Here is a 25,630-nt window from a genome sequence, read left to right as displayed (position 1 = left end):
TGAGGGATTTTCAGTGGTCAGGAAATCCACAGTGGCAGTGAGAGGGAATTGGGCAGTGCCTCAGGGGCGGTTAGGAATGGGAGGGATTTATTGATTTATTTACTTATTTACTGATGGCTTCACTGCTCACATCCCTGCAGGCTTCTCTTCAAAAGTGGAGCCTTTGGATTTATCATAAAGCCAAATATCTACAGCTCTGCTTTTTGTAATGTCTCAGGGCAGGGTCTGTCTTCAACTCAAATAAACCCAAAATGGAGCACTTTAGGGGAAGTCAGTACAGAAATACCTGGGACTGTTCAAACCCTGATTCATCCATGTGCAACAAAAGGGTTACTCAGTGCATTTTGCCTTTTTGCCTCTTCATTTGACTCGTGGAATCCCAGAATGGTTTGGGTTGGAAGAGACTTTAAAACTCATCCAGTTCCAACCCCCTGGGTAAAAATGCCTTTATTCTCTGTTTAGCTTAAACTGCTTCCTAATCACTCTGGAGGTTTCTGAAACAATTCCCACACAAAATTTTGCACTGATTAAAGAAATCTGTTTGAAATTTCATCTTCACTGAGACCCATATTTCTGTGCACATACAGAAAATTTCCAACTGAATGCTTTGGGGATTTCCTGCCCCTGGAATGGGACTCTGCCTTGTAGATGTATTTATCACTTGCTTTATTATTGTATTTATTATTTGTTATTGTATTTATCACTTACCATATGCATTTTTTCACTTACTAGATGCAGTTTTACATATGCATTTTGATTTTTTTCTGGTTCTTTGGAAAAAGAACCTTTTGTTGTTACAGCACCTTCCATGGAAGTTTAGGGATGAGTGTTTTTCTCTTAACGAAGAAAGTTAATGACTTTTTAAAGGGAAACACTGCTGCATGTTTTATATAGGATTGCCTTGCTTAATAGGCTGATTGTTCTGTGTGAATTATGTTAAAGGGACTAAGGGCACGTGCATGGACTTTGGTGATCCTCGTGTGTCCCTTGGTGTGCACATGCATGAAACACTCATTTCTATTTTCCTAAAGGAAAGAGACACTAAAAGTGGAATAAAGTGATACCTGAGCCTGCACAAATGTGTTTTTAACACTCAGTCCATGACAGGAGGAGTTTTATAGACACAGCAGTGAGAGGTGAGGTTTGTCCTGGTGCCATCCCTGACAGTTCCTGTGTGTTCCAGGGGACAGCCTGCAGCTGGAGAAGCATTCCCTGCCGCTGGAGAAGCATTCCCTGCCGCTGGAGAAGCATTCCCTGCCTCTGGAGAAGCATTCCCTGCCGCTGGAGAAGCATTCCCTGCCGCTGGAGAAGCATTCCCTGCCGCTGGAGAAGCATTCCCTGCCGCTGGAGAAGCATTCCCTGCCGCTGGAGAAGCATTCCCTGCAGCTGGAGAAGCATTCCCTGCAGCTGGAGAAGCATTCCCTGCCGCTGGAGAAGCATTCCCTGCCGCTGGAGAAGCATTCCCTGCCGCTGGAGAAGCCTTCCCTGCCGCTGGAGAAGCATTCCCTGCAGGTGGAGAAGCATTCCCTGCCGCTGGAGAAGCATTCCCTGCCTCTGGAGAAGCCTTCCCTGCAGCTGGAGAAGCATTCCCTGCAGCTGGAGAAGCATTCCCTGCCGCTGGAGAAGCATTCCCTGCAGCTGGAGAAGCATTCCCTGCAGGTGGAGAAGCATTCCCTGCAGCTGGAGAAGCATTCCCTGCCGCTGGAGAAGCCCCCCCTGCCGCTGAGGGGTGCCCTGGGCAGAGGGCAGACACTGAGGGGTGCCCGGCCCGTGCCCCCCATCCCGCGGCTGCCCAGCCCCCGGGAGCGCCCTGGCAGCAGGGAGGGCACGGAGCTGGCAGCAGGGCTGGCAGCAGGGCTGGCAGAGCTGCACCTGCAGCCTGAGCAGGTGGACCAGGAGGAGGTGGGTGAAATGGGATAAATGGGTTTTTAGCAGTGCTCCACATCCCTGGAGCGGCCTGGGGTGGTGGAAGGTGTCCCCACCTGTGGGACAAGGTGAGCTTCAAGGTTCCTTCCAGCCCAAACCACTCTGGGGTTCTGTGTCTTCTGGCTTTTCTGTCTGTACCTTCCTTTTCTGTCTGTACCTTCCTTTTCTGTCTGTGCCTTCCATCCTCTGCTTCCCACTGAAAGGAACCTGAGGTGTTAAACAGAGAAGGAATTTCTAAAGTGAAAAATAGTCAGCAAACAGAGGGGAGAATGCTGCAGCATGAAACTCTAATAATTATAGTTAATACAATGAAATAATAATAATTAATAATCATTATTCTAAATAATAATTATATTAATATTATTAAGAATAATTATTATAACTAATGATTTATTATTATTATTTATCACTGCTCATTTCAGTAGGATCTCTGCTTGCTGGGCACTGATGGCATGATTTCGAGGAGGTTTAGATGGGAGATTGGGAAGGAATTCCTGGCTGGGAGGGTGTAGGATGAGTTCCCAGAGCAGCTGTGGCTGCCCCTGGCAGTGCCCAAGGCCAGGCTGGAGCATTCTGGGACAGTGGGAGGTGTCCCTGCCATAGCAGGGGTGAATGGGATGATCCTTAAGGTCCTTTCCAAGCTGGTCCATGGTTCTGTTTTTAGGATGTGCAGATTTGCTGGACAAAGCTGAGGTCCCGCTGTGTGCTGGCAGCCCTCAAACCCCTCCTTTAGCCCACTGGAGAGCACAGAGCAGTTGTGTGTTCGGCAGGAATCTGTCCCTGTGCTCAGGAGAGGGCAGCTGGGGCACAGCACTGCTGTGGGGCTGTGTGTGCTATATATAATAATAATTGTTCCTGTGAAGTAAAACAGGCAGCACTGCCAGAACCAGAGGGCACAGCCTGCAGCTTCACCAAGGGAAATATAGGTTGGATTTTAGCAAGAAGTTCCTTATGGAAAAAGTGATAAAGTTCTGGAATGGCTGCCCAGGGAGGTGGTTCTAAACCATCTCTGGATGTATTTAAAAGCAGCCTGGATGCGGCACTGGGTGCCAGGGTTCAGTTGAGGTGTTAGTATTGAGTTGGACTGAATGATCTTGTAGGTCTCTTCCAACCCAGTGATTCTGTGTGAAACCAGGAGAGGGATCATTATAATCCCCCAAAAACCCATTAAAATCCCCCAAAAAAGTATGTGTGCTGATCACACTGCCCAGCAGGGCCTTGAGCACCCCATGGACTGAGCTGAACCCTCAGAAAAATATTTTATACAGCTGAAAAAACCTTTTCCCTCTGCAGTGAGTGCCCCCTGTCCTTTTTCCCACTGTGCAGATGCAGAATTTCCTGAGATCATTTCTATTCAGCTGAAAACCCTTTATCCCTGTGCAGTGAGTGTCCCCTGTGATTTCCCCCCGTGCAGATGCAGAATTCCCTGAGATCATTTTTATTCAGCTGAAAACCCTTTATCCCTGTACAGTGAGTGATTTCCCCCCTGTGATTTCCCCCCTGCAGATGCAGAATTCCCTGAGATCATTTCTATTTAGCTGAAAACCCTTTATCCCTGTACAGTGAGTGTCCCCTGTCCCTTTCCCACTGTCCAGATGCAGAATTCCCTGAGATCGTTTCTATTTAGCTGGAAACCCTTTATCCCTGTGCAGTGAGTGTCCCCTGTGATTCCCCCCGTGCAGATGCAGAATTCCCTGCGCTCCCTGCGGAGCAGCGCAGCCAAGAAGAGAGCCAAGCTGAGCAGCAGCATGGCCGAGCTGGAGAGCCCCGACTCGGCGCTGAAACTGGAGTTTGCCGGGGACTGCCCCTCGCTGGGCTCCTCCCCCGGCACCACCTCCACCGGTGAGAGCGGAATCGCCAGCCTGGAGTCCCTGGGCTCCCCCGTGGCCACGCTGCCCCCCAGGAGGAGAGTGATGTGAGTGTCACTTGGTGTCACCTCAGCCAGGAAACCCCACACAGCCTTGCTGAAATCATGACATTAACTGCTGCATGTTCTGTATAGCACTGCCTTGCTTAATAGCCTGGTTTTTCTGTGTGGATTATGTTCCTCTCTGGTTTTGCTATGTGAATTATGTTCCTCTCTTAATGACATTATTCTGTTTTTTCCTGGCTTCCAACACGAAGCTGCATTAGGGCAGGGCAGGAGGCAGTGCCAGGGGCAGTAATATTTGATTAAAGACATTCCCTGGCACTGCAGGGACATGGCCAGAGCTGAACAGGGGAGTGAGGAGGACAAGAGTGAAGAGGAAGGGTGAGGTTGGGTTATTATAGCCTGGAAATTGAATTGGCTTTGTTGAGAAGAGGAAAACGATGCAGATGTTTCTTATTGTGGATCAAGAGCTGGTTCCATTTATTCCTGAGACATAATTGTGAATCTAAAACGCCTTCCCAGAGCTCTTCTAAATAGAAATTGGGTGGTGACAAATGCTGCTCTGATTGTAGAGGGAATATCCCAGCTGGTTATGAGCAGTATAAACTATTGTTTAATGAAATAAAAAGAGTTTTGAGGAATTTTGTAAATTTTCCAGTCCAAAAATCTCCTCCTCTGCTCTCAGAGTCCATGATGAAGCTGTTTGTAGCTCTGCTCTGAAGATATTTTTGTGTGTACTGAAAGCATCTTTTATAGAGTCCCAGACTCCCAGAGTGGTTTGGGTTGGAAGGGACTTGAAAAATCCCCTAATTCCAGCCTTCCATGAGCAGGGAACCTCCCATGTCACTGACACTGAGCTGCATTCACAACAGAAAGCAAAATGGGATCATGAGAAGCAAACAGGCAGAGGGAGCCTGCAGTGATTCACAAACAGAAGGATTTCAGTTGTGCAGCCCAGAGCTAATTTATATTCACATCCCTTCCCCATGTGCATTAGTGCTGAGTCACATTTGTAAAAATAACCTTTCAAATGCCTCATTGGAAGCAGCATCCTCAATCCCCAAGCCAAAGAATTCCTTTCCTTATGGGTGAATGCTAAATGTAGTCCTGGTGTAAGGTTTCCTCATAAGGGTTTTCTTTAGGGTGTTCTTCATAATGGACCTGCTCATGAAATAATTCCCACTGAATTCTGTTCCTGCTCAGGGTGAACATTTCTGGCAATAGTGGGAATAGTTTTGCCATGGAGAATGTCAAATCTATTGTTTTTTCTGACTGAGCTGTGACCACTGTGCAGAATTGCAGCTATAAGATGTGTTTGTCTGCACAGGTCAGACACTTTCCCAGCACTTGGCAGCAAATGCCATCCTGCAGAAGCATCTCCAGCCAGGCCCAGGGAGGCAGAGGGGGCAGAGCAGCCCCCTGGCACAGGTATGTTCCTGCCAGCGCCCACCTGAGGGACACAGTGCCCCTGGGCTGGGCACTGTGCCCACATCCCTCTGGCACAGGGAATTCCCACCTGCTCTGGGCCACACTGGGGTTTCAGGGGGCTCAGGTGAGCAGTGCAGCTCATCCCTGTGGGCACTGAGGGGAGGAGCTGCGGGTGTGCTTCACCCTCCCAGGGTTTCACTGCAGCTCCCTGGACTCTGCGGGATCATTGGTGTTCAGGAGCACAGAGTGATTCTGGGCTTTTATTGCTTTTATTGGAGAGCTCTGGCTGTCAGGGGTGCAGACCCAAAGCTGACTCCAACATGGGCTCAGAATGAACTAATATATAGTTATCATTATATAACTATATATTAATTTTTAAACTTACATTGTTCTATTGTATACATTGGTTTCATCCAAGCATGGATTTTGTAATTTCCATCAAACCCCCAAACATCATTTCTCATGATTCTTGTTGCAATTAAACAATAATTATATCCAATTACCAAACAATCATCACATTTAACAACCATTTCATTTATCATAGTCATTAAATGATTACACAGGTGCAATTTCACATGCTCCAGTAAAGCCTAATATTTTCCCAGGAACAACCAGGCCCAGCCTTTTTTGCCAACTGCCCTGAATATCCCTTGATTTTAGAAACATTTTATCCCTATTCTATCAGGATTATTTGTGTTTAATCAGTTCTGGTTCTGCTGGATGCAGGAAAGGCACTGAGGGAGCTGTGTCCACAGGCTGTCCCTCCATCCCTTGTCCCCAGTCCCTCTGCAGCTCTCCTGGAGCCCCTTCAGGCCCTGCCAGGGGCTCTGAGCTCTGCCTGGAGCCTTCTCCTCTCCAGGGGAACATTCCCAGCTCTCCCTGGAGCCTTCTCCTCCTCTCCAGGGCAGCATTCCCAGCCTGGCTCCAGGCTCCTCTCAGTGGGATGTGAGCATCCCTCATGTGGGTGTTCAACACATCCTGCTGGCTGCAGTAACCTGGCAATGCCCTGGTTCAGCAAAGGGATCAATCCAGATGTGGGGTGACATTTTAGGAGGAGGAAACACCTCCCAGAGCAGAACCACCATGATGGACAGTGAGTGCTCTTTGTGCTTTCAGGCCCTGCAGAGTCAGTGCCTGGTTTTGCACCAAAGGATGGTCTGGGTTTCTCATCTGGAGACGTTGCTCTGGTTGGCACAGGTACTGCAGACCCAAAATCATCCCCTGTGTCTCTCTGAGTTATGAAATGAGGGCAGATGTGCCTTTGTAGGGTGGGAGAAGAACAAAAAGATCTGTGCAATGTTGTAGATCCTTCACAATCCCCAGTTCCATGGGAGCACCAAGAATGATGTCTGAAAGTGTTGCAGTTCCTGCACAGACGTTGCAGTCAGGAGTGAGATGCTTTGATGTCCCCTCCATCCCCCAGCAGCCTGTGACCCCTGTTCTGCCCTCCAGGTGTTTTTGGGAGCCCTCCTGGCCCAGCTGCCAGCCAGCCCGTGCCCTGTGTGGCCAATGGGGATGCCCAGGGTGCCAGGGAGGGAGCAGAGGCTGCCCCAGGGAGAAGCTTCCAGAACAGCCCTTCCCATTCCTGTTGTCATGCAGGGAAGGAAGGAGAGGTAAGAACTGCCCAGCCCGGTGGGTGTGGGGGGAAGCCAGCCCTGCTCACTCACAGTGCTGGGCCAGCAGGAGTTTCACTGCAGCAGCCAAAGCCTTGGGGCTGCTGCTCCTGATTCTGTTTTGGTGCCACCTGGGTGTGCCAGGAGCTTCCCACCGTGCTCAGATCCCCGGAGAGGGGCTGGAAATGCCCTCCCTGACTCCCACGGCACAAGCAGATGTGGAAGGAGGGATTGGCTGCATGGGATCAGGTCTGGTTTTCCCCAGGATGAACAAATCCAGCTCCAATCAGTTTTTCTTAAAAGCCTTTCTGAATATTTGGCCATAATCTGGTTTCTGAGGAGTGGTGCTGTTTGTTAAAAACTATTTACAGGTGTAAATGGAGCAAGATTTATCTGGGTGAGCTGTGATAGAAAGTCAAAAAACATTGAAATGGCACTCCTTCTGCAAGGCTTGAGAATAACATCTGAAGAATACTGAAACTTAATGATTTGCAGTGTCTTAATTTTCTGATTTCCCTTGAACATATGAAGACTTGGCAGGATCAGATTCAAATGACTAAATGGATTAAATTTAAGAAACTGAACCTAAATTTAACTGGATTAAATTTATTTGCTGAGTTTTCCTGAGGCACAAAAAGTGTCATAAACACAGGAGAGAGATAGGTCAGATCAGAGAAGATCCTGATTCCTCATGCTGACCTTGGCCAGCATCAGGAGCTGGGGGTTCAGTTCTGGGGTAACTTATGCTTGGTTTCCTTTTTGCAGATAAAAGTGACCTTGTCAAAATCTGCTCAGGAGAAGCTGAGGAGGAGGAGGAAAGAAGACAAAGAGCACAACCATAAAGAGCAGCAGGAAGGCAAAGACTTGGAAGGGAAGGAAGAATTCCCTTGGGAAAGGATTAGACTGAGTATGAGTGAACCAGAGAAACTCACAGCAGAAAGTGAGGATGAGGGTTTGTCTTAAATGAATATTCCCTGTTCAGTGCTGCTGAAGTGGAAATTAGGGCTGGTAATTCTGGGTTCTAACTTGGTTTTGATTGGTTTTATTGTATTTTGGCCATTTCCTTCTTTCCTAGGGTTTAGTGTCTGTGGGGATTTACTGACATCACCAAGAAATGGATCTTTGTCCTTAGAAAATGTGGCCTTGAACCCTTCCCTGAAAAGAACGTCCAGTTTGAAGAGGTCCAAGTGTTCATCCTTGCTGGATTCTGGTAAGCTGGGACAGTAAACTCTTAAAATATTTGGGTAGGTGGAGTGGGACAGTTTCAAAATACAGTTTATTTGTGCAGGGGACAGTCCTGAGGTGCTCTGGAAGATCAGTGTTGTGGGGCTGGAGGGGATTTAATTCCTCAGTGGGGATTCCATTGATCATTTTTCATCTATGAGGGAGTTCATGAAACATCAGAGGCTTTTAGTTGGATCAGGATCTGAAATGATACAATGCATTAACAGCAAACTGACTCCCCCTGTCCCCAAACCCTTCTGGGTACATTTTGGCACTGAATTGCCTTTTAAATAGACAATAGGAAAATGTCAAGAGTAGAAGCTCCTACTGATGGTTCTCAAAGGTGCCAGGGTTTGTCTGGTGTCTCTTCAAGGTTTATGAGTTATTAGCACACTGTGTATCTGTTTTTACACTAAACAACCCCTACCTTTGTGTTGGTGACTCTTAAAAGTGAAGGTTGTGTGCAAAATTGAATTTACATGAGTGAAACTCTGATTGACTGGGGCTGGCCCTGGATCCCTGGGAGTGTCCAAGGCCCGGGCTTGGCCTGCCATGGTGGTGATGCCCAGAACAGAGGCTGGGCAGAGTGAAAGGATAAAGCAGGGATTTGTTAAAAGGAAATAATTCCCTCACAGGACACGCCTTGGGCAGTGATGCTGATGCCTCCCTGGAGCACAGCTGGGCACAGTTAAAGGATAAAGCAGGGATTTGTTCAAGGGCCTCACAGGAGGCCCTTGGGCAGTGCAGGAGCCGAGCCAGGGCTGCAGCCCAGATGGAGCCTGGGTCAGGAGCTCTCACCCTTTGATCAGCTTTGGTCCATTTCCATGCTGGGTTCAGTGTCCAATCCCAGCTCAGGTTGTGCAGTCCCACCCTCCCAGGCTCTCCTCCATCCCCTGTTTGCACTTTTGGGGCTGGAGCTGCAGCAGAGCCCTTGGTTCTGGGGCTGGAAAAGGATTGAGAGGGACTGAGGAGAGGGAAGGATTGTTCTGTGGGGCTGAGGAGAGGAAAGGATTGTTCTGTGGGACTGAGGAGAGGAAAGGATTGTTCTGTGGGACTGAGGAGAGGAAAGGATTGTTCTGTGGGGCTGAGGAGAGGAAAGGATTGTTGTGTGTGCCTGAGGAGAGGAAAAGGATTGTTCTGTGGGACTGAGGAGAGGGAAAGGATTGTTCTGTGGGGCTGAGGAGAGGGAAAGGATTGTTCTGTGGGACTGAGGAGAGGAAAGGATTGTTCTGTGGGGCTGAGGAGAGGGAAAGGATTGTTCTGTGGGGCTGAGGAAAGGAAAAGGATTGTTCTGTGGGACTGAGGAGAGGGAAAGGATTGTTGTGTGTGCCTGAGGAGAGGAAAAGGATTGAGAGGGACTGAGGAGAGGAAAGGATTGTTGTGTGTGCCTGAGGAGAGGAAAAGGATTGAGAGGGACTGAGGAGAGGAAAGGATTGTTCTGTGGGACTGAGGAGGGGAAAGGATTGTTCTGTGGGGCTGAGGAGAGGGAAGGATTGTTCTGTGGGACTGAGGAGAGGGAAAGGATTGTTCTGTGGGACTGAGGAGAGGAAAGGATTGTTCTGTGGGGACTGAGGAGAGGGAAAGGATTGTTCTGTGGGGCTGAGCTGTGAGGAGAGCTGCTGGCACTGTGTGTGGAGTGCAGAGCTGTGGAGCAATGCAGTGCAGAGTCTGGAAAACACAGAAGCTGAAACTGAAGGCATCAGTGGGAGGTGTCCCTGCCCATGGGTGGGATTTCAGCTCCTCCAACCCAAACCGCTCTGGGTCTGGCATCCTTGGCAAACCCCGTTTCCTGCAGCAGCACTCTGTGCATCAGTGCTGTTTGTTCTGTGCCTGCCTGCAGCTGGCACAGCCACTGATGGTGTGTCCCCTGTCACTGATGGTGTCTCCTGTGTCATTGATGGTGTGTCCCATGTCACTGATGGCATGTCCCATGTCAGAGCTGTGTCCTGTGCCAGAGGGGTGTCCCCTGTCCCTGCTGGTGTCCCCTGTCCCTGATGCTGTGTCCCTTGGCGTGTCCCGTGTCCCTAACGGGGTGTCCCTGTCCCTGATTGTGTCCCCTGTCCCTGATGCTGTGTCCCTTGGCGTGTCCCATGTCCCTAATGGGGTGTCCCTGTCCCTGCTGGTGTCCCCTGTCCCTGATGCTGTGTCCCTTGGCATGTCCCATGTCCCTAACGGGGTGTCCCTGTCCCTGATGGTGTCCCCTGTCACTGATGCTGTGTCCCTTGGCGTGTCCCCTGTCACTGCTGGTGTCCCTGTCCCTAACGGTGTGTCCCTGTCACGATGCTGTGTCCCTGTCACGATGCTGTGTCCCCTGACGGTGTCCCGTGTCCCTAACGGTGTGTCCCTGTCACGATGCTGTGTCCCTGTCACGATGCTGTGTCCCCTGACGGTGTCCCCGTCCCTGACGGTGTGTCCTGTGTCCCTAACGGTGTGTCCCTGTCACGATGCTGTGTCCCCTGACGGTGTGTCCCTGTCGGCAGAGGAGCCGTGTCCGGGGCGGGGCCGCTGCCGGGAGCCGCCGGTGACGCAGAGCCCCGAGGTGCTGGACCCGGCCGAGCTGCTGCCCTTCCCCCGGCCCGAGCCCGCCCTGGCAGAGGCGCTGGCACTGCTGGCTGACCACGACTGGTGCGTGCGGGGCTGGGCAGGGGTCTGGGCAGGGAGGGCACGACGGCGGGCATGGGGCTGGGCACGGGGCTGGGCACGGGGCTGGGCATGACAGGCACAGGGCTGGTCAGGGGGCTGGGCACGGGGCTGGGTAGGGTGGGCACGACGGCAGACACGGCGCTGGGCAGGGGGCTGGGCATGGCGGGCACAGGGCTGGGCAGGGAGGGCACGGGGCTGGGCAGGTATGGAACACAGCACAGGGCAGAGACAGCCAGGGCACTGAGTGGGAGAGGAGAGAAACAGGGGTGGGGAGTGGGAAATGGATTGCCAGGGAATTCTATAGCTGGACAGAAGGTTTATATATTATGTTTTTGTATGTGAACAAATACATACTGGGTAAATATAAAAGTTTATAAAAATCGGAGGTTTTAAAACATCTCTTTGTTACCCCATCTCTGGGTCAGAAAAGGACTAAATCCAACAGGGGGGTTCAGTCAAGTGTGAGATTAAGGGATCATTGTAAATTAGGGCTGGGAACTGGGGCTCCAGAGGCTTGGGGAGTCACTCTAAGGGCTGGAGAGGCACCAGCAACACCTTCCTGGGGCTCTGTGTGCAGCCAGCAGCCCAGCCTTGGGGCTCTGTGTGCAGTCAGCAGCCCAGCCTTGGGGCTCTGTGTAAAATCAACAGCCCAGCCTTGGAGCTCTCTGTGGAATTACCAGCCCAGCCTTGGTGCTCTGTTTGGAATTAGAAGCTCCTTTAGGTGCTCTGTGTGGAATTAGCAGCTCATCCTTGGTGCTTTGTGTGGAATAAAAGCACCTCCTGACTTGGGATGTGCTTACAGAGCTGCTCCCCCTGTTTGGGAAAGGAAACAGATCTTTAATTGCCACTGGTGCCAGCTGGGAGCAGAGCTGTGGGTGCTGTGCTGGAACAGTCCCACAGGAAAAGACAGATTTGCTTGGAGAGTTTCCTGCTTTATTTCCTGCCTGGGAGGGTGGGCAGGCCCTGGCACAGGTGCCCAGAGCAGCTGTGGCTGCCCCTGGATCCCTGGCAGTGCCCAAGGCCAGGCTGGACATTGGGGCACCCTGGGACAGTGGGAGGTGTCCCTGCCATGGCAGGGGTGGCACTGGGGGGCTTTGAGGTCCTTTTGAACCCAAACCATTCTGGGATTATTTCTCATTGCTTTATTTTGCCATCCAATTTGTTTGCTATTTGATTCCTTAGAACTCCACACTTGAATATTTTAATGAGACTTTTCAAATGAATGGAAACTAAATATTATTTTTTCACACAGGGAGAAGAAAATTGAAGGTCTGAACTTTGTCAGGTGCTTGTCTGCCTACCATGCCCCTATTCTGACTGCAAAGCTCCATGAAACAACTCTGGCTGTGGCTCAAGAGGTTAAATTTTCCTATCAGAATATTCCACTGGCCCTCTGTGTGTAAATATGTATTTTACAGCTCTCTGAAGTGATTTATGCTCACCTCTGGTGAGTTTTCCTCAACTGAGCAGTCTCAAGGATGATTTGAGACTCAGAGGCTGAGAAAATGTAGATTTTAACTTTATAACATTTTTATGAGTGTGTATTTTAATTCTCACCCATTGTCAATCAAGTTAGAAATGTGTTTCTCAGTTGCTTGTAATGTTACTTAAAATGACAAATGGCAAACATGAATATTTATTTTGAAGTCTCTCTGATCAACGTTATTCATTGTTTTTTGGGTTTTTCCTGTGTGCAGGTCAAGAATTTACGCTCAGGTGTTTCTCGAGCTGCTGTGGTCTGTTTAGGGGATTTGTTCACCCACCTGAAAAAGAGCATGGATCAAGAAGTAGATAATGCAGTAAAAGTCCTTTTGCACAAAGCTGGGGAATCCAACACTTTTATAAGGGAAGAGGTAGACAAGGCACTGAAGGCCATGGTTAATAATGTGACTCCAGCACGTGCACTTTGTTCTCTTATAAATGGAGGGCAAAGGTAATTCCTATCAAGACTTTATAAAGAATATTGTGAATAGAGTAATTTATCAAATGTAGGCTTTTTACCATCAAATCAGAGTACAGTAGACAGAAATTTGAAAACCAGTAAATCAGCTGTGCTAAACCTCTACCCAGGGCAATGTTTGTTGGCATAAATTGAATTCAAGCCCCTCTGTTCCTTTCTGTGCATTGTGTAAGAGGCTGGCTGTTGATTTTGGTGTATTTTCTGGCTGTTTTGCACCACTTCAGTGATTTTATTTGCTGTTACTATATATTCTTGGGGAGCTGCTGTTTTGCTTTGCCTGGTAAAGCTGACATAATGTTCTTTCTTTTCCTCCTTTCTCTGCAGTCAGTTCCTGCCTTGGCCATTTTTCAGCACCTCTCTTTATTTAGAAAACTGATTTATAACTTCCACTTCTCTAGCTGCATCTATCTTCTTGATTCCTCCTCTCTAGGCTGAGCCTTTGTGTCTGCAGTTTAATTTCCTTCTCAGTGCCATTCTTTTGTGGAGTTATTTCTCTTTTTTCCCTGTGCCTGATCAGTCTGTTTTCCTTTTCCATCCTCATTCACTGCTCACCACATCTGAGCACCCCCTGGTGCTTCCTCTCCTGTCTGCCAGCCCTTGGTGACATTTCCAGGCTCCATTTCCCTCCTTGACACTTTTCAGGTGCTCCATTCAGAATCTCTCCACAGATTTCCTGCACAGCTCCAACCCTCAGAGCTGCAAATGTTCTCTTTGGTTTCCTGGGCAGCTGCTTGTTGGGGATTCATGGATTCTGTCTCCTGACAGCTCTGCTGCACTTCCCTGCTCTGGAAAGGCAGAAATCAGCCTTGGGATTTCCATTCTTTTATGAATTATTGGGGCTCAGACTGACTTGGGATGGATGTCCCACCCCTGGAAGTGTCCAGGGCCAGGCTGGACAGGGCTTGGAGCAGCCTGGGGCAGGGGAAGGTGTCCTTTCCCATGGATTTGTGACCTCCCAACCCAAAGCAGGCTGATTCCATAATTGTGGGAATTCAGGAGCAGCAGGCAGGAACTGCCCATGGCTTCATTCACACCAAGGGGCAGTGCCCTGTTTGGGTTCTCCCTTCTTGGCCCTCCCGGGCAGGGCTGTCTCTGCCAGACCTCCCCACCTTCCCTCAGATCCAAACTCACCTGCTCAGGGCTTTTCTGTGGGGATTTGTCCCCTCCACTTGGTGAGTTTGTGCAGGTTTTCTGCTATCTGAGGCATCAGAATGAGCTGAACACTGCCTTTGGGCACAGATTAACCTGTTCACAGCTCACACTGTCCCAATTCATGGAGTACAGGATGTTTTTAATGGATCACACATCAGGGCATGGCCTGAAGGTGCAGCTTTTCTAGGCCTGGCTTTAGGAAGCTCTGGCCATGGAAAGCTCCTGGAGCACAGGGCAGCCCCAGTCCCAGAGGCTGTGACAGGAATATGGAATGACCCTTCAGAGGGAAATCTGTGTCTCAGTAGGAAGTGAGAAGGATTGTCTGACACAACTGAAGTTCCACAAGGGATCTTGTCTCTAAGTTGGGCTGAGTTGCTTAAATTCACCACAACACAATCCTTCAGTTATGGTGTCACTTACAATTCATGGGACCTCTGAAATGCACCTGGTTTCTGCTCAGCTCCTTTCCAGCCCTCTGTGATCCTGACTGTAATGCTGGCAGCCCTGACTAGACAGAAATACTGATTCTTCATCAGCTCCAAAGTTGGGTTTGACTTTGCCAACAAGAATAATTCCAGTGGGAGGTGTCCCAGCCCATGGCAGGGCTTGGAACAAGATGAGCTTTAAGGTTCCTCCCCAACCCAGTCTGGGATTCTGTGAGCAGAGTCATGATCCAAGAGCATGATTCCAGGATAGAGCTGAGAGTGGTTTTACTTCAGGAATTTTAAAATCCTCTTTCTTACCTGCATGCACTGTGTTTAACTCTAGGGTGTTGTGTGCACACAAATGTTCTCCAGCTATTTCCATGAGCAGGGGCTTGTTTGCTTCATGGAGTGAGGTCTCTCAGCCTCTCAGTTCTTGTTTTCCCCTTGAAAGTGCAGCAGGAGTTACAAGTTGTCCTCAAAGTAGCATTTTTAATCCAAATATAAAATTGGAGATGTTAGAGTTTGCAGGATTTTGTTCCTGAACACAAGTGGGACCAGCAGGGGCAGCAGGATTTCGATAAAAGGGTCATTTGCTGCACGAGTTTGAAAGCTGATTCTGACTCTTCTCTCCTTTGCATCAGCACAGGTGTTTATTTTGTACAAAGCAGGGATCAGGAGACTCCTGCAGGATCTTTAGGAGTCAATTGAACACTGCTTTAGTCAATTTTAAAGTGACATCAAGTCAATTTGCTTTAGTCAGTTTTAGTCAAGTGCCCAGGTGTGTCTCTGAGCACAGGGGCTGGTTTGTCATAGAGCTCATTGAGAGAGCAGTCATATGCTTTGTAAAATGAAATTATCTGAAGGAAAACTAGAACTGAAGCTGTAAATCGCCCTGCCTGAGCCCAGGGGTTGTTGGAAGGTGTCCCTGGCTGTGGCAGGGCTGGCAGGGGATGGGCCCGGAGGCCCTTGCAGCCCATCCCTGGTGGCAGGGCGGGTGGGGCTGTGAGCGGCCCTGCAGGCTGGGCTGTCCCTCAGGCTGTCTCCCTCCCTCCCTGCCTCCCTCCCAGCCACCTGCACTCGGCAGTGAGGAGATGCACAGCCCAGCACGTGGGGGACATCGTGCAGCGCCTGGGCCCCGAGCGCGTGCTGGCCGCGGGCCGGCCCGTGGCTGAGCGGCTGCTGCCCGCCGTGGCCAGGTTTGTGCAGGACAGCTCCCAGCAGACACGGTGAGCACAGCGGGGACAGGGAACTGTGCCCTGGGGTGTGGGGTGTCAGCACTGCCTGGGGATGGGGAACTGTGCCCTGAGCCCCTGGGGTGTGGGGTGTTAGCACTGCCTGGGGACAGGGAACTGTCACTGAGCCCCTGGGGCTGGGGTGTCAGCACTGCCTGGGGATGGGGAACTGTGCCTCTGGGGCTGGGGTGTCAGCACTGCCTGGGGATGGGGAACAGCCCCTGAGCCCATGGGGTGTGGGGTGAGCGCTGCCTGGGGACGGGGAACTGTGCCCTGAGCCCCTGGGGCTGGGGTGTCAGCACTGCCTGGGGACGGGGAACTGTGCCCTGGGGTGTGGGGTGAGCGCTGCCTGGGGATGGGGAACTGTGCCCTGAGCCCCTGGGGTGTGGGGTCAGCACTGCCTGGGGACGGGGAACAGCCCCTGAGCCCCTGGGGTGTGGGGTGAGCGCTGCCTGGGGACAGGGAACTGTCACTGAGCCCCTGGGGTGTGGAGTGAGTGCTGCCTGGGGACAGGGAACTGTCACTGAGCCCCTGGGGTGTGGAGTGAGTGCTGCCTGGGGACAGGGAACTGTGCCCTGAGCCCCTGGGGTGTGGGGTGAGCGCTGCCTGGGGACACAGCCCTGCTGCCTCTGGAGCTTTGCCCTAGGGGCGGGATGGGTTAGGAGGGAAAAGACTGGGGAGCAGTAAGGGTTGGGTGGGCATGGAGCACCCTGGGCTAGTGGGAGATGTCCCTGCCTGTGGCAGAGGTGGAAGGGGATGGGATTTAAGGTCTCTTCCAAACAAACCTTTGAGTGCAGCTGTTATCCCAGCACTGGTGGGACTGTCAAGGTGGTGCCTGTGGCAAGAATCACCTGGATACCTCCCACACACCCTGGCTGAGGAGGAGAGGGGCTCACAGGATGTGCTGTGCTGGGCACAGAGGAGAGGCAGCCACAAATGCTTCCCAGCTCCCTCAGGGATTCTGCAGCCCCTGCCCAGCTCCCTCAGGGATTCTGCAGCCCCTGCCCAGTTCCATTCCCTTCCCTGGACACAGTCTCCCTGCACCTATCCATTTTGGAATCACACACCTGGAATGACCCAGTGACAAACCAGTCCCTGTTTTGGATGTCCTGGTGCTCTCCTGCAGGTACTATGGGAGGAGGATGCTCTTCAGCATGATGGCTCATCCTGACTTGGATAAAATCCTGGAGAAGTTTGTGCCCCCCAAGGATTTGCCTTACATTAAGGAAACTGTTGGCAGCCTACGAGAGAAGGTGTGTGGGAAAGCTCTTGTGTAGCACCTGGGGCAGCTGGAGGTGTCCTGGGGACTCTTGGGTGTGGACAATTGCAGCACTGCAGCCACAATGATTCCCTGTGCTTCCCCTGGTCCATGAATTCCTGCTGTGCCTTTGTGCAGGGCCTGGGGGAGATGCCCTTGGATACACCCTCAGCCAAAGGGAGGCGTTCCCAGACTGGAAGTGTTGGACATTTGAGGTCGTCCTCTACTTGCAGAGATGCTCCCATCATCCCAGACAGGTAAGGAGCTCCATTGTCCTGGGAGGAACCTGGCCAAGGGGGGAGCACAGAAACCACACAGGGCTGGGAAAGTTAAACATCCCTCAAGGAAAAGCAGAGTCTTGATCTAACTGTTAGTGATGGAGAACAGTGACATGAATATGGTAATTACAGCAGTTATGATGGGCTATAGGTAACAGTTAAGGTACAGATTGGTTCTGCTGTATGAAGATGCTCAGCACAGAAAAGTCTATAATGCACTGGAACCTAAACTCAGGGTGTCCAGGGCTGCCTGCAGCTGGAGCTGACAGCTGTGGGCACAGCTCTGTCACCCATGGCCCTGGGCTATGTCGCAGACATTTCTTCATAGAAATCCTTTCTTTGGGATTTCTCCTTCTTCTGGGAAGCAAAGGGCCCCAGAAGAAGAATGTAAACAATTGTTATCAGCTGTTGTGAAATGCAGCAGTGTCCCTGTGATTGGCTCATCTTCCTTGTGTACCATTAAAGGCCAATCACAGGAGCAGCTCAGGGACAGATTCCCTGGGCAAAGAACTTTGTTATTCATTCTTTCTATTCTATTCTTAGCATAGCTACTCTCTGCAACCTCTCTTTTTCTTCCTTTTAGTATAGTTATAATGTATTATATATCCTATATCAATAAATCAGCCTTCTGATCAAGAAACAAGATTCTCGTCCTTCTCTCACCACAGTGACCGTCTAAAGTCGCTGTAATAGGGCTGCTGTGACACCTTGGGTACAATAAACTGCATTTGGAGAGCCCCTGGAGTCCCACATCCCTCATTTCGGCTCTTATGTGGATCCATGAAACGTGAGCTGCCATCAAGGCCAAACCCTGGGATCTGGGGGATCAGGATAACTCTGGGGAGGCCCTGTGGTGCACACAGGTGCAGGATGGTGGGAAGCTGTGTGGATTAATCCTGCCTCGAGCAAAGACAAACCCATCCCTGGGGCTGTCTCTGCTCAGGGGCCCGGCTGCCCCTGGATCCCTGGCAGTGCCCAAGGCCAGGTTGGACATTGGGGTGCCCTGGGACAGTGGGAGGGGTCCCTGCCATGGCAGAGGTGGCACTGGGTGGGATTTGAGGTTCCTTTCAACCTCAACCATTCCATGGTTTGTGATTGAATGAGCTGAAAAAGAAGCACCCCCAAATAACCAAAAGCTGCATCCAAGAACAGAGTTCAGAGGGCTGTGACTGCAGTGTCTCTTCAGAACCAGATTTCTTTAACACAACCCTCCACAGTTCAAAATAATAGCTGGTTCTACATTTACTGAGCAATTTTGATTGCTTGTTCCATTCCCCATCCAAGCCTTGTGTTCAGGAATTAGGAGTGAGGTCTTGATTGCCTGGATGGTCTGTAAATACCTGGACAGAGAGGTGATTCCACAGGTTTTAGAATTCTATCCATGACTCCCTAATGAGATCAGGTGCCACAGGAAATTTGTTTTTAAATATTTTAAATATTTTAAATATTTTAAATATTTTAAATATTTTAAATACTCTTCTTCTAGGAAGAGCTATTGGGTTTTCAGCTCAGCATGGAGAGATGCTGAGGTAACACCTGCTCTGGGGTCAGCCTTTAAAGTACTCTGGGAATAAAGATTTAAACTACAGTAATTTGGGGGGGGGTTGTGACCCACTGATGTAAGGGAAGTTGCTAATTGTTCCCAGTCACAAAACCAGCTGCATTTGGAGCAGAGTGGATATGAGACTTTGGGAACAAAATTACTATTGGGTGATTGTGGCAGTGTTTGCAGGGGTCTTATGTTGAAGGAAGAGACACAGATCTGACTCTATATTTCAGAAGGCTGATTTATTATTATATATATTACATTAAAACTATACTAAAAGAGTAGAAGAAAAAGTTTTCAGAAGGCTAGCTAAGCTAAGAATAGAATAGAAAAGATGATAACAAAGGAGAGTTCAAGCCAGCTGACTGTGATTGGCCATTAATTAGAAACAACCACATGAGACCAATCCCAGATGCACCTGTTGCATTCCACAGCAGCAGATAATCAATGTTTACATTTTGTTCTGAGGCTTCTCAGCTTCTCAGGAAGAAAAAATCTTAAGGAAAGGCTTTTCCATAAAAAGATGTCTGTGACAGGCGATTTCTCTTTAATTCACCACATTTAAGGTGAAACTTTGTGTTTACTTCTGCTACTTGCACTTAGATGAGAAGAGAATGTGGGATGAGCCTCCTGTTCAAACTCACGGAACAGCATTTCCCTTTGGCACAGGGAGTGCACGGAGAGCCAGGAGGCCCCTCGGAGAGCAGCCCCTCGCAGTGCCCTGGAGAGCGAGGAGCTCCTCAGGGACCTCGTGGGCTCACTGAACGCCAGAGACTTCCGCGAGCGCATCCGCGGGGTGCGCCAGCTGCTGCTGGACACGGAGAGCAGCCCGGCCCTGGTGCTCGCCAACATCGTCAGGGTAACCGGCACTGTCCTGCATGGAGGCTCTCAGGGGGTGACAGTCCCCTCTCGGGCTCTGGATGGTCACAGGGGGTGACAGTCCCCTCTCATGCTCTGGATGGAGGCTCACAGGGGGTGACAGTCCCCTCTCAGGCTCTGGATGGTCACAGGGGGTGACAGTCCCCTCTCAGGCTCTGGATGGAGGCTCTCAGGGGGTGACAGTCCCCTCTCGGGCTCTGGCTGGATGGTCACAGGGGGTGACAGTCCCCTCTCTCAGGGTCGGGCTGGATGGTCACAGGGGGTGACAGTCCCCTCTCATGCTCTGGATGGAGGCTCACAGGGGGTGACAGTCCCCTCTCGGGCTCTGGATGGAGGCTCACAGGGGGTGACAGTCCCCTCTCAGGCTCTGGCTGGATGGTCACAGGGGGTGACAGTCCCCTCTCAGGCTCTGGATGGAGGCTCTCAGGGGGTGACAGTCCCCTCTCAGGCTCTAGCTGGATGTGACAGGGGGGTGACAGTCCCCTCTCAGGCTCTGGATGGAGGCTCACAGGGGGTGACAGTCCCCTCTCAGGCTCTGGATGGATGTGACAGGGGGGTGACAGTCCCCTCTCAGGCTCTGGATGGATGTGACAGGGGGGTGACAGTCCCCTCTCAGGCTCTGGCTGGATGGTCACAGGGGGTGACAGTCCCCTCTCAGGCTCTGGATGGAGGCTCTCAGGGGGTGACAGTCCCCTCTCAGGCTCTAGCTGGATGTGACAGGGGGGTGACAGTCCCCTCTCGGGCTCTGGATGGAGGCTCACAGGGGGTGACAGTCCCCTCTCAGGCTCTGGATGGAGGCTCTCAGGGGGTGACAGTCCCCTCTCAGGCTCTGGATGGAGGCTCTCAGGGGGTGACAGTCCCCTCTCTCAGGCTCGGGCTGGATGGAGGCTCACAGGGGGTGACAGTCCCCTCTCGGGCTCTGGATGGAGGCTCTCAGGGGGTGACAGTCCCCTCTCAGGCTCTGGCTGGAGGCTCTCAGGGGGTGACAGTCCCCTCTCAGGCTCTGGATGGAGGCTCTCAGGGGGTGACAGTCCCCTCTCGGGCTCTGGATGGAGGCTCTCAGGGGGTGACAGTCCCCTCTCAGGCTCCCAGCTACCAGTGGAACAAAAGGGCCACAGCACAGACCTGGAGTAGAACTCGGGGTAACTTTATTAAATAGCAAAACTCCCCCTCCCCAAGGTCCCAGGACCCCAAACTGAGGGCAAACAATGGATTATAAACAGGGGGAGGTCTCAGAGGAGGATACAGCGTTCAACTAATCTGGAGAACCATTGTCATTATCGTGCAAGAGTTCTATTGTCAGTACATTGCAAGGGTTCCTCAAATGGGTTTGAAACTTTCAGACATTCCCTGTGCTGAACAGAGCCATGTCTCCCTAAAAATACAGGCTGGCAGGAGCTCTGGGTCACAGTGAGAGTTACTGTGCCTGGAGTCACTGCACTGCTGGGCTTCAGATCAGATTAATGCACGGGGTTAAAATAGCAAATCTGGGTTCACCTGCTCAAAAATCATCCCAGGTATTTGCATATCTCAGAATCTCAGAGTGGTTTGGGTCAGAAGGGACCTCACAGAACATCTGTTTCCAGCCCCTGAGATAGCAGAGCCATCATCAAGGTGGCCAATTAAAGGGCAGCACTAAAGCAGGTAATGAGCTTTATTGATTCCCAGTTCCATGGCTGCTGCTTGGATGCTTTTGCAGATCTTCGATGCTTTCAAGCCTCGCTTGCACGACTCCAACAGCAAAGTGACCCAGGTGGCTCTGGAGGCCATGCACAGGATGGTTCCACTGCTCAAAGACAATTTGTCACCTGTGATCAACATGCTGATTCCTGCCATAGTGGACAACAACCTCAACTCCAAAAACCCAGGGATTTATGCAGCTGCCACAAATGTGATCCAGGCTCTATGTCAACACTTAGGTGAGCATTTTATTTTCTCTTACTTTGAAAGAGTTTTAATTGTGGTGATTAAGTTGTAAATTGAAAGTTTTACTCTTTCCAAGAGTTGCACAGAGTTGCTACACTGTAAAAATAATTTGGTTTATTCTCACCCCACAAATCACCTTGATACTGCTCAGTGGTGCTTTGGCTATTTTTCCATAGCATTTTCTTATTTACCTTTTCCTATATTGTGTTTATTTCCAGATAATTTAATTTCCATTTAGGAATTTATGTGTTTTGCCCTTTGCCTTTAGACACCTCCCTGCTCCTGCAGCCGTTCTGCACAAAAGCCCAGTTCCTGAGTGGAAAAGCAAAGCAGGACCTGACAGAAAAGCTGGCTGGTAAAGTGCTGCTTTCCTTTGCTTCTTGGGTTGGTTGGGTTCTCTTAATTAGGGAAATTAATTGCAAGGTGGAGGTGGGTCTGTACCTTCCCTTCTGTCTCAGGAGCTTGTGCAGCAGTTTTCACATTTCAGCTCCTTAATGGAAATTGGAGCTATTGCTGACAAAACAAAGGATTAGCATTAGTGTTATATAGTCAGATGGAAGATCTATAACTACCTGGAATTTATAAATATTTATAAATATATTAAGGATTTAATTTAAATGTAAATACCTCATCTATTTAAATACCTTAAATAAGGTATTTACATCCTTAAATAAGGATTAACACTTATAAATACCTTAAGCATATAATAATTTTAACATGGCACTGTATTCCTTCTCCCAGTGTTCATTCCCTCATGCTCTTGCCAGGAATCCAGAATGGTTTGGGTTGGAAAAGACCTCAAATCCTACCCAGAGCCACCCCTGCCATGGCAGGGACACCTCCCCCTGTCCCAGGGTGCCCCAATGCCCAGCCTGGCCTTGGGCACTGCCAGGGATCCAGGGGCAGCCACAGCTGCTCTGGCAATTCCAGCCCAGCCAGCAATTCCTCGAGAAAAGCTGAATTTCCATGCTTGAAATGAACAAGGAATGTCTTTAGGGAAAATATGCTTGAACCAAACATTTCCTTGGCTCATTTTCAGAGCAGTTCTGTGTGAAATGAAACTCAATAACACAATGGACAGGCTGTTCTGGAAATGTCCCTAAATTTGAGGGGGTTAAATGGCCTTTAAACAGTCCTTCTCTTGCTGGGATTTTTATATTATATATCAGAAGAGGCCGTTCTGTCAGAAAGGGAAACATTTGCTAATGAAACACCAAATTCATTCTTGAGAAATATATTTCATCCTTTAAACATATATATTTATTTTATACATATTTTATATGTATGTGTGCAGGACCAGAAGCTGGACTCGTGATCCTTGTGGGTCCCTTCCAGCTCAGGCTATTCCATCATTCTGATTCTATATTTACAGTATAAGGCTGCTTTTTTCTGAAATATCTACTGCTTATTTATGAGATAGAGGGGAAATTGGAAATACCAGACCTTACTCTGTGAAAAATAAAGGTCCTTATTGGAATCCTAACTGAAAAAAACCCAACCTAAAATCCCCTTTATTTCTTTGAGTTCTTTTTACCTTAATGGAAAAGTGTAATTTTCAGCAGCACTGATGCTACTGTGTAAACTCCTGGGAGGGATAAAAGGAGTGGTTGTGGGAAAATCTCGTATTTTTTATGGGAGCTGATGATGTTGCAACTGCAAACTTGTGTACAGCAGCAGTTTGAGGAGATGATTTAAGTGCTTTTACACTCCTCTAAAAGGCAGGAATCACATCAAAATCAAAATTTTAATTTAAATTAAAATTTTATCCTGACCCTCTCTTGCTGCCTTGCAGAGCTGGTGCTGGCGCTGTATCCCTCTCAAAGGCCAAGATTCCATAGAAATTGTAATTTGAGTGAATATTTTCTTGCAGAGCCGATGCCAGAGCTGTACCCCTCTCAAAGCTGGGGATCCCATCGAAATTGTAATTTAAATTAATATTTTCTTGCAGAGCGAGTGCTGGAGCTGTACCCCCCTCAAAGCTGGGAGTCACATCTAAATTGTAAATTAAAGGAATATTTTATTGCAGAGTGGGTGCCATCAAATTTATAATTTAAATCCCAATCCCATTAAAATTATAATTTCAATTAATATTTTCTCCTAGCAGAGCTAGTGCCAGAGCTGTGCCCCTCTCAAAGGCAAGGATCCCATCGAAATTGTAATTTAAATGAATATTTTCTTGCAGAGCTGGTGCTGAGGTTGTACCCCTCTCAAAACTGGGAGTCACATCTAAATTGTAAATTAAAGGAATATTTTATTGCAGAGTGGGTGGCAGAGCTGTACCCCTCTGAAAGCTGGGGATCCCATAGAAATTGTAATTTAAATGAGTATGTTCTCCTGGCAGAGCTGGTGCCAGAGCTGTACCACTCTCAGAACTGGGGATGCCATTACAAGTGTAACTGAAATTTGTGTTTTCTCCCGGCAGAGCTGGTGCTGGAGCTGTACCCTCGGAAGCCCTGTGCCGTGGAGCAGAAGGTGCTGCCCGTGCTGTGGCACCTGCTGGGCAGCTCTGCGGGCGGCAGCTCCGTGCCCGGCCCCCGCACGGCCGCGGCCGCCTTGGCCCAGGCGCTGTGGGCACAGATGGGCCCCGGCCTGCTCGCCCGCGCCGCCGCCCAGCCCCCGCACATCAGGAAGAACCTGGAGGAGCTTTTGGAGACGGGAACGTAAAATGATGAAATGGCCGTCCCCAGGTGAAGCTCCAGCACCGCCTGAGCCGGGCACACGGACGGACGGTGCTGCCGGGACACGGGCGGGAGCGGCCCTGAGCTGGGCACGGTGCCTGAGGGAGAGCCCTGGAGCCGGGCTAGGCTGGACCGCACCAGGAGAGACACCGGAGCCAGGCTGGGAGAGCCTGGGAGTGGAACTGGGCTGTGCTGGGAGAGCCTGGCAGCTGAACTGGGCTGTGCTGGGTCAGCCTGAGGGTCTGAACTGGGCTGTGCTGAGCCAGCCTGCAGGCCTGAAGTGGGACAGTGTGTGGGGCTCAACTGGGCCATGCTGGGAGAGCTGTGCTGGGCACTGTGGGGCTGGCTTCCCTCATTGTCACCAGCATGGCCGTGAAGGAGCCGCTCCAGCCCATCTGTGCTTCCCTCCAGAGGCTCCAGTCCAGGACCTGTCCCTGGATTGCCCGTGAAGAACCACATGGTCACATCAGCACTGCGCTGTACATGGAGCAGTGGAAGAGAGTCCTGGCCACAGGGATGCAGTGCTGTTTGTGACAAACATGTATTTTTGTACCCCCACAGGCAGTGGTGCAGTATTTGTTGTCTCAGGGCTGGGCAGTGGGGAGAACGAACCCTGACCCTTCTTCTCCAGCTGCGGGCTCTGGACACATTGGACATAGAACACAATGGGATATATAAATAAAGGGATTTATTTCTGTACAGGGATGTATTTCTGCGAAGGGCTGGGGAGGACGGGCTCAAGAGCTGCTCTGTTCAAAGAAACTAAATGACGGTGGCTGAACACAAGCCCAGGCATGCCAAGGTGGGCAAGAGGCCAAAAGGCACCTGGTCTGGACCAGGAATGGTATGGCAGCAGGGCCAGGACAGTGGCTGTCCCTTGTGCTGGCACTGCTGAGGCACCTCCAATCCTGAGATTGGTTCTGGGCCCCTCACTTTAAAAGGGACATGGAGGGGCTGGAGCACGTTCAGGGAGGGGAATGGAGCTGGGGAGGTTCCGGAGAATTCCTGAGGGAGCTGGGCAGGGTCTGCAGAATCCCTGAGGAGCTGGGCAGGGGCTGCAGAATCCCTGAGGAGCCGGGCAGGGGCTGCAGAATCCCTGAGGGAGCCGGGCAGGGCTCACCTGGAGCAAAGCAGGCCCAGGGGCCCTTGTGGCTCTGCACAGCTCCTGCCAGGAGGGCACAGCCGGGGGGGTCGGGCTCTGCTCCAGGGAACAGGGACAGGAGCAGAGGGAACGGCCTCAGGCTGGGCCGGGGCAGCTCAGGGTGGGCACAGCAGGAATTTCCCCACGGAAAGGGGGCTCAGGCCTTGGAACTGCCCGGGGAGGTTTACAGTGCCCCTCCCTGGATGACACTGAAGGTGTCCCAGGAATTCCTGGAGGTGGTGTGGGAGACATGGCTTAGTGGTTTAAGGGCTAGTGACACTGCTGCGTGGACAGCGGGACTGGGTGATCTTGGAGCTGTCTTCCCACCCTAATGATTCCAGGATGTGTTTCCATAGGGGGTTGTATTTATTCTATTCCCTTTACCGGGCTATATTTATTTTATTCCCGTCCCGGGCTCTGTCTCCCAGCCCTGCCCCTCAGGGGACCGGCG

The 25,630-nt window shown here is 50.6% G+C and overlaps 1 protein-coding gene across 4 annotated transcripts in view; it reads left to right on the top strand.

The window, feature by feature from the left end:
- TOGARAM1 (TOG array regulator of axonemal microtubules 1) overlaps positions 1-24,737 on the top strand; it is a 33,656-nt gene extending 8,919 nt beyond the window's left edge. Inside the window, exons 5-21 of one of the 4 annotated variants that reach the window (XM_074544157.1) lie at positions 1,184-1,902; positions 3,609-3,841; positions 5,124-5,224; positions 6,341-6,421; positions 6,677-6,837; positions 7,603-7,777; positions 7,913-8,047; positions 10,542-10,686; positions 11,957-12,062; positions 12,402-12,637; positions 15,309-15,467; positions 16,600-16,726; positions 16,870-16,988; positions 19,225-19,414; positions 21,134-21,353; positions 21,629-21,715; positions 23,783-24,737. In XM_074544157.1, the coding sequence (XP_074400258.1) occupies positions 1,184-1,902; positions 3,609-3,841; positions 5,124-5,224; positions 6,341-6,421; positions 6,677-6,837; positions 7,603-7,777; positions 7,913-8,047; positions 10,542-10,686; positions 11,957-12,062; positions 12,402-12,637; positions 15,309-15,467; positions 16,600-16,726; positions 16,870-16,988; positions 19,225-19,414; positions 21,134-21,353; positions 21,629-21,715; positions 23,783-24,024 (3,236 nt within the window). In that variant the 3' untranslated portion in view covers positions 24,025-24,737. Of the gene's footprint in view, positions 1-1,183; positions 1,903-3,608; positions 3,842-5,123; positions 5,225-6,340; positions 6,422-6,676; positions 6,838-7,602; positions 7,790-7,912; positions 8,048-10,541; positions 10,687-11,956; positions 12,063-12,401; positions 12,638-15,308; positions 15,468-16,599; positions 16,727-16,869; positions 16,989-19,158; positions 19,415-21,133; positions 21,354-21,628; positions 21,716-23,782 lie in introns of those variants that run through there. The other 3 variants (XM_074544156.1, XM_074544158.1, XM_074544159.1) reach the window with 3 other exon arrangements.
- Positions 24,738-25,630: the final 893 nt, after the last annotated feature.

The sequence above is a fragment of the Zonotrichia albicollis genome, chromosome 6 (assembly GCF_047830755.1).
Source record: "Zonotrichia albicollis isolate bZonAlb1 chromosome 6, bZonAlb1.hap1, whole genome shotgun sequence".
Taxonomy (NCBI): Eukaryota; Metazoa; Chordata; class Aves; order Passeriformes; family Passerellidae; genus Zonotrichia; species Zonotrichia albicollis.
The sequence above is the reverse complement of the archived record's forward strand: the minus strand, read 5'-3'. Positions and strand labels throughout refer to the sequence as shown.